The following is a 12,966-nucleotide window of genomic DNA, read 5'->3' on the forward strand; positions in this document are numbered from 1 at the left end:
AGAAGGCAGAAGGAAGGGCACAGCAGGTGAGCGCTCACAGAAGTGCTACGGCACACAGCTGTGCAGTCCCACTGCTGCTCGCTTCAGCAGTCACAGAGGTCTACGCTTGGACGTGAAGAGCAATTGGGGGCTGCCCCAATTCCTGGCTCACCAGTGGGGATCCCTGTCAGCAGCCACTCAGTACCATCTTCAACAGGGCAAGTATGGGGGAACTCCTCAGACTGGAAAACTAAACAGCGTGATCTTATTTCCACGTCACCCCAACCAAGATCAAATGTTCTTGGGCAAGTCACTGAGGGTGCCCAGAGACTGAGTTTCTCGAGATTATACAGAGTGAAACTAGGTGTCTGCCCCAATCTCACTCTATGGCTTTCTGTCTGACGGGGAAACTGTTTATTTGTTTCAGTGCCTTATTATGTCACTGGCTCCTCCAACATGCTGTGAGAGCAAATATTTTCATTGTACAGAGAGAAAACAGAAGCTCAGAAAAGTTAAGGGCCTTCTGACAGTCACAGAATTTGTAAGAGGTATCAGATCCAAGTCTTCTAACTCTAAATCCGGTTCTCTTTCCACCACACTATTCTATGCCCAAATGGAACAGTACATGTGAAAGATTTAATATAATAGCCAGCATTAAAAAAAAAAAACTGGGGCACCGGGGTGGTGCAGTCTGTTGAGCGTCCAACTGTCAGTTTCGGCTTAGGTGGTGTCTCAGGGTCATGAGATCAAGCCCTGCGCCTGGCACACACTTGTGTGGAGTCTGCTTAAGATGGTCTCTCCCTCTTCCTCTGTCCCTCCTGCTGCTTGTGCTGTCAAATAAATAAATAAACCTTCTAAAACCAAACCAAACCAAACCAAAAAAAACCCCCTAAGGTGTATACTTCAGTTCTAGCCACCATGTTTTCTTCTTTCCTGTATCAGTTGTAAGACTGCCCTGCTTCCTGCAGTAATTTTTTTTTTAAGACTTTATTTATTTGACAGACAGAGATCACAAGTAGGCAGAGAGGCAGGCAGAGAGAGAGGAGGAAGCAGGCTCCCTGCTGAGCAGAGAGCCTGATGCTGGGCTCGATCCCAGGACCCTGGGATCATGACCTGAGCTGAAGGCAGAGGCTTTAACCCACTGAGCCACCCAGGTGCCACTCCTGCAGTAATTTTTAAAAAAATATTTGTTAGAGAGAGAGAGAGAGACAGAGAATGTGCACGAGTAGGGAGGGAGGGGCAGTGGGAGAGAATCTTCAAGCAGAGCGCCCACAATGAGTGTGGTACCCCATGCGATGCTTGATCCCATGACCTGAGACAAAGCTAGGAGCTAGACACAACCAATTGAGCCACCCAGGCGCCCCTGCAGTGAGCAATTTTTTAATTTACCAAACATATGGTACCCTGCAGTGGGCTGGATGGTGACCCCCGCCCAACAGATATGTGGTACATATTCTAATACTTGGAACCCAGTAAAGGCAACCATACTGGGAAAAAGGGTCTTTGTGGATGTGATTAAGGATCTTGAGATGAGATCATCCTGGATTATCTTGGTGGAAACTAAATCCAATGACAAGTGTCCTTCTAAGAGACACATGGCTGCTGCCAGCCACCAGAAGCTGGAAGAGACAAGCAACAGACTGTCCCCTAGAACTCCGGAAGATAAGCAGGTCTGGCTAGACAATGAACTTCTAGCTCGCAGACTGAGGGAGCCCGTCTGGTGTTTCAAGTCACAGAATTTGTAAAAGGAGAAGATGTAAAGGTGGAGTAACTCGCCAATGTCCTCAAGTGTAAACAGGGAGCCTGGAAGGGCCATGGGTCCTGTGGCTCCAGAGATGGTGCTTGCGACCACAGTGCCCCCTGCAGGTGAGCGTCTGGAGGAGGGGTCCACAGACTGTGCGCTGCAAACCCGGCTGCCACTAAACTGACAGGTCACTTCTTTGACCCACACCCAGCTCCAGAGAGGAAACAAGTCTCCAACCAGCAGCTCAGTGTGGGGGTTCCAGCAGGGAAATGAGCTATTCAAGAAATAATCTGGCAAAGAGGAGAATCAGTTGCAGATCGACCCAGACCTGTGAGGTGACGCCTATGCAACAGGCACTGGGCTGAGGCTGATGGCTCTTGCTGGCAGGGCTCAGTGGTGCCATTTCCAAAGCTACCTGCTCAGCAGCAGTGGCCTGTTTACCCGTTTCCTTATATTTTTATGGCAACAAGCTGTGACGGGGCAGCCTTAGGGTTTTCCAAGGTCATAAGCCCAATAGTTGCAAGGAACTTCTTTTCCTCACTATAAATCCCGAAGTCTTCTGAAAACCAGTTTCCCCACCTTCCTATAGTAACAGGGCAATAAAGCCACTGGAGCACAGGTGTGAGGGAGAGGACAGTGGCTCCTTTGGAGAGGTGGCAGCAAAAAGGAAGAGCTAGAGAAAGAAACAGATTATTTCTGCTTATCGGACTTTGCACAAACACTTCTTAGGACAGCAAGGAGCACTAAGAGTGGGCGATGTCCCTGTGCCATCCAGAGATTAGTGCTGTCACATGCTGTACGACTCACAGTGCTGGGTATCAGCAGTGGATTTAGGGAACAGATAGTGGGGAGACCAGGATATCATCCTAAGTCAGGGCCTGCCATTTGCCAGGCAATGACAGTTACTTTATTGAATCCTCTAGGTTGTTGGCTAGATTGTGAGACAGAAAGAACCCAGTTTCAATATAAGGAACAAAGTCTCAGAGGGACTGGGTAATTTGGCTCGTGAGTTCCCTAGAAGCAGAGACAGAGCTGAGGTTCAAACCCAGATCTGTCTGCCCTCGAGGCTCATTCTCTCTTCCTTAACACCTATACCACCGTGTCTTTTTTTTTTTTTTAAAGATTATTTATTTATTTATTTGACAGGCAGAGATTACAAGTAGGCAGAGAGGCAGGCAGAGAGAGAGAGAGAGAGGAGGAAGCAGGCTTCCCGTTGAGCAGAGAGCCCGATGCGGGGCTCGATCCCAGGACTCCGGGATCATGACCTGATCCGAAGGCAGAGGCTTTAACCCACTGAGCCACCCAGGCGCCCCTATACCACCATGTCTTGAAGGAGCAGCTCTCTCCTTGGAAAAGCTAATTTCTAAGGATCAAATTTGAAATGGAGCAGAATTTAAAAGAGGACTGAAGAGAAGACAGAATCAATTTCTTGTAATGCAAACTCTGTCTTTTTAAATTTACGTATTCCTGTGTTTTTTCTGGTGTCCGACAAAGGTCTCCCCACTTTTACAAGGATGACAATGTCTGAAGGCATTGCCATGACCTCTTACTATATATGAAGAAAGCCACGGGAGGAGCCTTACCACACAAAATGAAGGGTGTGTTTGTATGTTTTGCCATTAAAAAAAAAAAAAAATCAGGTATTTCCCTCCCTGGTAGAAAGGGAGCTGAAAGGGAGAAAGAGATGAGACACGGCTTCAAAACAGTAGCATGAAAGCAAAAACTGGTGGGAGTTTGACCTACATACAAGCTTAAAAAAAAAAAAACAAAAAACACACACACAAAACACAGCAGGCATCTGAAGCCTGAAAAATGGAAAGGTTTGCTAAAATTAGGTTTAGCCTAGTGGAAAAATCCCTCACACTCTCTCAGGTTTATTAGATCTTTTACTAAGGCATGATGCCCGTCATGCCTAGTGCAATATTATTTAAGGATTTCTATTCTTTGGGATGGAAGAGGCAGGTGGGGAAAGAACATGAAACTAGGAAAGGGAACTTGTGAATTTCCAATCTTGGGCACATTTCATCACTCCCTTTTCTAACCGTCCACAGCACATCCCCTGGCTGAGTGCCCTGGAGAACGGAAATAACACAATCAGGGCCAAGTGAGGGGAAGCCCAGGCTCCTCTGGGAGTGCTCCTCCTGCAGTGGCTTCCGGGGGCGCCTAAGACAGACACTCTTTGTTGAAGACTGGGCCCTCACTGTTCTCTTTGTGAGGGTAACCTGCTAAGCCGGAAAGTGGCTCAGCAGCCTTGTTATCACATGATACGAGCAGGACCAAAGGCACCGAAGATAGTAAAAACTTGGCTTTTCCCTTTTCAGTGTGGGGAGTCCAGGGAGTGGGCTGGGCAGAGATGACTGGATGGAATCCTTTCCATAGCACGGTTTCTCACGGGTAGAAATGTCGAAGTGGGTCTAACTTGGGGGCTTAAAAGCCAAGTGACTAACGCCTTGGTTAGAAATTTCCTTCAACAACCAACATGTCACTAATTTTAGTTTCGTCATTAAAACATCATCTCTACCATGTCTGAGTTCTCATCCATTCAGATCCATTCCTACTTTGGCTTTTTTAGGCACTTCCAGAAATCATTCTGCTATTAACCACAAGGAAACCACAAGGGTACCTAAACCAACATGTCCTTTTCCTTCCGCTTTTCACACAGAGGCTTCCCCAAGGCAGGCGGCTCATTCCAGATCCACAAAAACTCCAAAGCGCCTCAGTGACTCTAAATGTCCAGCGGAGGGCAGAGCTTACGCTCACATTTCCTTTTGACTCAACTCACTGATGGGTTGTGTTCCTGTAAGAACAGGCTGAGGCCCTTGGGAGTGCTGACATTAAGGACTTCCAGCCATCAGAGGGATCCTCTTGGCTCAAGGCAAGCCGCACAGTCAAGAGCGCCTCAGGAAGCCACAGCTGCGACCCAGGCCCCTCTCCTTGGTTCCCCACGTGCTGTCACGGGTACCACAGGCCAGGGTGCACTCAAAGGATGCTACGCGTGTGTTCCAGAAGCGGCTGCTACCAGGGCTGTTCACCTGTGCCATCCTCAATGGCAGTTGTACGGGCAGAACGCAGACTTGACTCTAGAAATCACTTCATAAAATCACAGTTTTCCAGTTGAAATGTAAAGATGAAATGCAGTGGCACGTACTTTATCAAGAAGAACAAAACCTAAGGGCGGTCCAAAGATGCCTGTGGCCACCTCCAGGTCCATTTGCTCCATTTACTCCCTATACACCAGAAACATACTAGAGATACATCCTTTGCCTTTCTGTTTGGTAGGGAACGGACCAATCCGGGACAGAGACAGGAACGAAACGAAAGCTACACAAAGCCGGACTTCCCAGGTTCAGAGCAGGACCAAACAATAAGCACTGAGGAGGAGTGAGAACAGCATAAAGACAGTATTCTCTACACAAAATTCTAAGTATGTGAATGAATTAAGGAGTGGTAGAGGAGGACAGGTGTTGGTTTATACCAACCGCTCTGGGGCCCAGGCTCATGTGTTTGACAGCCCGGCAGATTTGTGACATGGAGCCACTATTGTAATGGGCTCTACCGCTAACTGATGGACAGTTTTGTGGAGGAAAGATTATGGAGGATTTATCTACATAATTATATAAACCCTACGTAAGAGAGCTGGACAAATTAACCACCCAGTGATAAATCAGTCTTGACCTTCTCGCCACTTCCCCAACCTTGCTGGCTTTTCAGAGGCTGCTTTCCCTTTCCTTCACACACCATAAATTCTGGCCAAATACCAAAAGCTAGCCAACTGATCTGGATAATTATCCTCAGCTCCCAACACTAAGGCTGTGGCCTGCAAACCTTTCTAGGACTTAGGAAACAACAGTTGGAAGGACCAAACTCAAAATTCTTAACTGACACCTGTATTAAACAAGGGACTGAGGATGAACTTCACCCAAAACACCACCCACTTCCTCACTGGCCCAGCTTTAAAAAGGCCCCTTTAGCTGATAACAAAATATGGCGCCCTAGGCTCATCTGTTAACAACCAGCTTTTTCAGAAGTGGTGATACTAAAGCAACTTTTAACCAGTGGATTCAATTTTCTGTTGTTCTTAACTTTACTAATACACTTGATTTAACTTTACATTTGAACTCCAAAGCACCCTCACAAAAGGGGCAATTAAGAAAAATGATTACCTTGAGCTACTAGAACTCTCACATACAGCCAGCATATAAATCCATGTGACCATTCTGGAACAATCTCGGCAGCATCTACTAATGTGAACATATGCACAGCCTATGACCCATTCTAGGAACTTTGGGGCACACACAACAGAAGCGTATACTTATTCTGCTATTGGTGGGAATGCAAGCTGGTACAGCCACTCTGGAAAACAGCATGGAGGTTCCTCAAAAAGTTGAAAACAGGCTACCCTACGACCCAGCAACTGCACTACTAGGGATTTACCCCAAAGATACAAATGTGATCTGAAGGGGTACCTACACCCCAATGTTTATAGCAGCAATGCTAACAACAGTCCAACTATGCGAAGAGCCCAGACGTCCATCGACAGATGAATGGATAAAGAAGATGTGGTATATATATATACAATGCAATACTACTCAGCCATCCAAAAAAAGAGAAATCTTGCCATTTGCAATGACATAGATGGAACTAGAAGGTATTATGCTAAGTGCAATAATTTTCAATCAGAGAAGGACAATTATATGATCTCACTCACATATGGAATTTAAGAAACAAAGAGGATCATAGGAGAAGAGAGGAAAAACCAAAACAAGACAAAATCAGAGAGGGAGACAAATTGTAAGAGACTCTTAACTCTAGGGAACAAACAGTTGTTGAAGGGGAGGTGGGTGGGGGGATGGGATAACTCGTTGAAGGACATTAAGGAGGGCACATGAAGTAATCAGCATGGATGTTAATAAAAAAGACTGCTCCATCACTGAATGCTACCTCTGAAACTAGTAATACATTATGTGTTAGTTAATTGAATTTAAATTTAAAAATACATTAAAAAATGTCTACCTATGTCTATCAAAGACATGTGCACACCCAAGTTCACAGTAGCAGTTACTATGCGTAATAACCAAACTCTGGAAACTAATCAATGTCCATAAATAGGAGAACAGACCAATACAATGAGGTAGAGCCCCACAATGGACCACATACAGCAAACAGGAGAAATAAGCTTGCGACGACTGACACCAACATGGGTGGGTACCAAGTGTTGAGTGAAAGAAACTGGACAGAAAAAAAAGTCACGTTGTAAGTCCCTCCAGATCACATTCAAAACCATCCCAACTATTCACGGCTGTTAGGAACCTGGAGAGCTGTCGCCCCCAGGAGAAAAGGAGGTAGAAAGGAAAATAGCGGAGGATTCTGGGTAATGGCTGCACAGGTATCTTCTCTTTGTTAAAACTCATTGAATACTCACGATTTGTGTCTTTTTTCATACATACATTATATTTCAATAAAAAACTAAGAAAAAAGATGATCTCATCACCGATTTTAGTCTCATCATACATGCAACGATCCTTTTTTTTTAAAAGATTTGTTTATTTATTTATTTGACACAGAGAGAGAGATCACAAGTAGGCAGAGAGAGCGCGGGCGGGGGGGGGGGGGAGCAGGCTCCCTGCTGAGCAGAGAACCCGATGCAGGGCTCGATCCCAGGACCCTAAGACTATGACCTGAGCCGAAGACAGAGGCTTAAGAGAGGGGGAAGCAGGCTCCCCACTGAGCAGAGAGCCCAATGTGGGGCTTGATCCCAGGACCCTGAGATGATGACCTGGGCCGAAGGCAGAGGCTTAACCCACTGAGCCACTTGGTGCCCCTCTTTTTTTTTTTTTTTTTTTTTTAAGATTTTATTTATTTATTTGTCAGAGAGAGAGAGAGAGATCACAAGTAGGCCAAGAGGCAGGCAGAGGCAGAGGGAGAAGCAGGTTCCCAGCCGAGCAAGGAGCCCAATGTGGGACTCGATCCCAGGACGCTGGGATCATGACCTGAGCCGAAGGCAGCCGCTTAACCAACTGAGCCACCCAGGCGTCCCCACTTGGTGCTCCTCTAAAGGCTATTTCTATGAACTCTCATTTCTTTGGCACGGCCTCCCTAAGAGAATAGCTGTATTTGAATCTGCTGTACGTCCCCTCTTAGTCTGGGGTCATGGGGCAGTGTGAAGTTATCACTTTGGAATCGGATGGAGCCCAGTGCAAATCCTGGTCCATCAGGCAGCAAGGCCATGTGGTCCCTGTCACACATTGGTTCTTCAGAGGTAAAGTAAGGACAATGACAAGTGAGCAGAACAAGGTGGGTGACTGGCCTAGCCTGCAAAAACCTATCCTCACCAGGATGTAATTTAAGGGAAAAGGCAAAAGCATCTCTCTTCCCATCTTTTATAAGCTAAATGCAGATGTTGGCGCTCCTGTGAACAATTACTACAGATTCTGATGCTTAACACCAGCCAGAACCAAGCACCAAGTAGCCATAGGGAACTTCCCCATTAAATCCCCAGTAGTTTTAGGAATAAATTTTAAAAATAAGCACTGTTTCTGAAAAATCACTTTGTGATCTTCACTCGGTTAAGCATCTGTATCTTTTGGAAGTTTAATTTTGAAGGAAATTCAATCTCATACAGAGAATTTAAGATCTGTTCAAGCAGACAGAAAGACTAAAGAAAGAATCCTACGTTGTGAGGAGGGGAGAATGCTAAGATTATATCCACAAACATCATTTAGATCAAGTGGCAAGTCTGATGGCGGTTGTAAATTCCACAGCTGTAATTTAACAGTTGTGTATGTGTGAAATGAATGCTTCCCAATCAAAATCGACCTAGCCCGTTTTGAGTAAAGCCCAGAAAAATTAATACATAAAATATGTTTTGGGTGGCGAACTGAAAGATCCATGTTGATAATACAAGTTGTCAAGATCACAATTTTTTCAGTCATGGCTTTCTCATGCTCACATCCCTGGTTATTTCCATGAGATTTAGAGAATCTGTCATTTGAGCAGTCAGGCTAGCTATTATCATCACGTTGGGACCTTCCCTGGCTTGCAAGGGTCTCCCAATATTACCTTAGTTCATTTGCACGAGCTGTGGCCAGAGAATTTGTATCCCACCCCAGGAAACACAAACTTGGGCTCTGCTAGACATCTGGCACATGACAAGAGAGTAATTATGAAACTTTTACAGGATGAGTGTCATTAGATCAATGTAATCCAGAGCACACACCCATATACATCGCTCTCTACAAAGGAAAGGAACATGGCGGAAGAAAAGCTACAATTAAAGATATGTTTTAGGTTTTCATGATGTTGGTGGGTAATCTTTGTTTAGGGGAGGTAGTTAAGTTTGAAAGGACTGTGAGCTCAACTTTCAAGGTGGTTAAAATGTCGTGGGTAGCTGCCAGCTTGAAAGGGCTCCCATGAGCTACAGACAGGACCATCTGAGCATCAAACACAATAATGTCCATAATGGACTGAAACACATAAAATATACACTACATAAATCCACAATACTAAAAACACACACACAGGAGAGCATACACACTCCCTTCCTGGTCACCTCTGGTGAAGACAGTGGTTAGGAACCCATTGTTCAGGTAACCAATAAAGAGAAAGGATGAAACCTTTATCCAGACTTTCCTGTAAGGAACTCATTTTCAGGATGAATACATGATTGACCAAGGTCTCTTTGATTTTTGTTTTTTAAATAAAAGAATCGCTGCTAGGAAATGAACGAATAGAAATAAATGCAGGAGGGAAGATCAACTGAGACGTCTCACCATTTTGCAAGGCCTGATGAAAGAGCTCATCTAGAAGCAATTCTCAAAAGCAGAAAACCTCTGGGAAAGTCTGCCGGGGAACTCTGTAGCAGACGGATCAGCCTAACAACACTAGAACCACTGACCAACCTTAATGTCACCAAGAGAGACGAAAAATGTCAGCTTCCAAAAAGTGAACCTGCACCTGGTAAGGTATCCAGAGCAAGCCTCTGGTTTACAGGAGATGTGTGGGACAGGGAGATGGGGAGAAGAACATGCAAAATGACACCATGCACCTCCCGGGCACACTCAGGCAGTCACAGGTAGATGAATGGCATTAAAAAAAAAAAAAGAAGGGGAGGTGAACTGTTAACACATTAAGACAGATTTAAGAGACCTATCAGCAAATACAATGCGTGGACCTTATCTGAACACCAATTCAAACAAATGAAGCATCCGAGGACATTTAGCTAATGGTACTAGGAATTATGGGTGTGATAATAGTAGTTCTGTTAAAGAATAAGATTTCCATTGGCTAGAGATATATCTTGAAGTCTACCTCTTGCCCCAGGGTGAGGAGGAATAAATAAAATATTGGCAATTCTGAAGCCGTGCAAGAGGTATATATGGGGAGACTCTTACACTATTCGCTCTCCTTTTGCCCATGGTAGATTCTCTAACAAAAAGTGAAAAATGGTGGGAAAGTGATGGGTGTGGAAGCTGGGTCATAAGAGTTCATTGAGTTTTTATTTTTGTGTGTCTATCTTTAAAAATGCCTGTAAGTTAAAAAAGAAGAAGAAAAAGAGCGCAGACAACCCAAGAATGAATTTTTAAGGAACTCTGGGATATACTGGCCAACTGGAGGCTGACTGACCCGAGGAAGGGCATCACACCGGGAACAGAACACAGCCAGCATTGTGTGGTGATGGCTATACAAGCAGGTCTCACTTGCCTACAATTACCTAGACGACAACAGGCATCCTAGGCACGGTCCTAGCTCCAAATTGTCACGGGTGTGGTTAGCTCCTCTGCTGCTGAGCCGCAGGGATGACTGCGACCTCACCCGCGGGCACGGCCTGCCTCTCACCTGGCTGGGGTGCGTGAGGTGGCGGCATCTGGTGGTGCATCAGAGGGTAGGGAGGAGGCTGCTGATGAGGCATCATGCCGGGGTGCCCCGCTGCTCCAAGCGGCGCCAGGCCAGGCCCTCCTGAGTGCTGGTGTGCCTGCTGAGGGTTTTGCCCGTGCTGCTGCTGTTCCATTTGCTGTCGGGCTCGCAGTTCGGCATATTTCAGCTGCTCCATGTGGAAGTTCTGGCGTTCAGTAAGCAACTGCTGCCTCTGTTGTTCTAACTGTTAAGAAAAGGAAAGGAAAGAGAGATGACACCAAGAGAGCTTCTTGGGAATGGATGACACACAGGACATCGACCCAATGCCCGAATTCTGTGTACCACCTCACAGGCACACAGCCACCTCGCCCCCTGCAACATTCACTGCCTTACTTCTCGAATAGCTTATTTCCATTTGGACACCTGTTACCAAGGTCAAGGTCTTTTCTATGTTATGTACAAGGTCTGCCTTTCCTGTAACCTTTACCCAGTGGGGTTCCTGTTCTCTGGGCCCACTCAGTACACATGGAATCCTGTCTGGCAGGCTTTCAGAGATGTAAAAATAGGTTTCATGACTGCCCAAGTAAAACAAACCTCCCCTCTCCTTTTAATAGTCCCTTAGCTACTAGAATTTCAAGTTCACACAACTTTCCCAGGTGTTCACTTCTGGATGTGATCCTTTGGTTACTATTTTAGAACTGACACAGAGTTAAATCCTCGGGATGAGTGGACGTGGCCCTAGCTGCAAATACACACATTTTTCTATGTGGAGCTTTGGCAGTGCCATCGCAAATCTTAGCTTTCAACTACCCAAAATTATACCGGGTGACACATTCACAGAATATTTTAGGTGACTAAATAAAGATGTGCATGAATCTTGGTTTGAAGAATATAAGTATTTCAATATTCGAGATAATCTTTCTGGGACCCAAATTAAAATAAAGAGAAATAAGCTATTCCATGTGCCAGGAAATCCAGAAACCATATGCCTGAGAATAGTTCAGAGGAGGAAGCCCACCTTAAATGCTATCAAAATTAATTTAATGCAGGCCTGGAAAAGAAAATCAACTTCACCATGAAGGAAAATAAAAATCCAGATTCTGGAAGTAAGAAGTGTAAAGATCATAAGGAGGGTTATCAGATCTTTTTCTTGTCAATAATGTTCGAGCCCACCACTTCCAGCGGCAAGATCCGAGTCACTGGGAGATATTTTTAGAGCTTTCCCGTCCAAGACGGCAGACAGAAGCCACAAATGGCTCCTGTGCACTTGAAATGTGGCTAATCTGAAGTGGAATGTGTTCTAAGTACAAAACACACTCCAAACTCAGAGTACTCGGCATGAAAAAAATTAATTTTTCATACTGATTACGTGTTAAAATAATATTTTGTATGTACTGAATTAAGCATTACAATTACACCTTTTTAAATGTGGTTACTTAGACAATTTTAAGTTATATATGTGGCTCACACTGTATTTCTGTTGGATAGCACTATTCCGAGGCATTAATAGATTAAAAAATGTAACATTTTAGCTTTCAGAAGCAGCCAGTTCTACAGATAAATACTAAACACTATCACCAGCAAAAACTGGTTGGAATACGCCTAAGAGTTAGCCTAGGAATATGGGCTCTCAGCAGAGGGCTGTCCGAGGAGAAGACCCTGTGGAACGAAGAGGGAAGCATTACTGGTCATCAGGAGTGGCCGCGGATGGGGTGCAGGAGGGTGCGAGAGTGACGACAACAGGTGTGACCAGGTGAGGAGGAAGGGGAGTGGAGGCGATAGACGGTAAAGCTCAGGTCCCATGCTGGTTAGCTGGCCTGCAGGGAGTCTCCTAGGGAGAAGGAGATCTTCTGAAACAAATGACTTTGTGAGTGGCTGAGGGTCATGGCAGGGTGCTGCCATGGTCCTAACAGACTGGTCTGGGCTCTTCATTTTCTGAGGAGGGTGACCCGAAGAGGTTAAAGCCTGGCACGGTGTCCCTCCTCCTTGTTTGTATAATGAGCAGGGAATTACAAGATGTCACAAACAAGGGAGTCCTCGGTAAGTCCAGCTCCGCAAGACATTTAATCAGTGATGGAGAGGTAGACTGAGAAAAAAGGGATCTAAAAATTCTGACTACAGGTCCCAGGATTTGCTTCCTTCTAACGATTCTTTCTAGGAAACTCAGGACTTTGCTGAAGTTAGACATAAGAGGTTGCCAGAAAAGGACCTCTTATCTGTGTTCTGGACGCGCCACTATTGGTCTGGATGGTTTGGCTGAGGTCATGCAGTTAGAGAAGAACTATCATTTAGGTCAAGATCTGTTCTGTCAAGAAGCTGGAAGAAATCTTGTGTCTCTGAAGGGAAACTGTAGTCTCTGCATTACCTGTCTCAGTGGTTTGGTTTGGTTT

General features: G+C 45.3%; 1 protein-coding gene across 3 annotated transcripts in view; it reads right to left on the reverse strand.

Annotated features, from left to right (window-relative positions):
• SMARCC1 (SWI/SNF related, matrix associated, actin dependent regulator of chromatin subfamily c member 1) overlaps positions 1 to 12,966 on the reverse strand; it is a 170,292-nt gene that overhangs the window by 6,147 nt on the left and 151,179 nt on the right. For all 3 annotated transcript variants that reach the window (XM_032867902.1, XM_032867901.1, XM_032867903.1), the window contains exon 26: positions 10,559 to 10,820. In XM_032867902.1, coding sequence (XP_032723793.1) covers positions 10,559 to 10,820 — 262 coding nt within the window. The remainder of the gene's footprint in view (positions 1 to 10,558; positions 10,821 to 12,966) is intronic.

This window comes from Lontra canadensis, unplaced genomic scaffold, assembly GCF_010015895.1.
Source record: "Lontra canadensis isolate GAN:19392208 unplaced genomic scaffold, GSC_riverotter_1.0 scaffold35, whole genome shotgun sequence".
In the NCBI taxonomy this organism is placed as follows: domain Eukaryota; kingdom Metazoa; phylum Chordata; class Mammalia; order Carnivora; family Mustelidae; genus Lontra; species Lontra canadensis.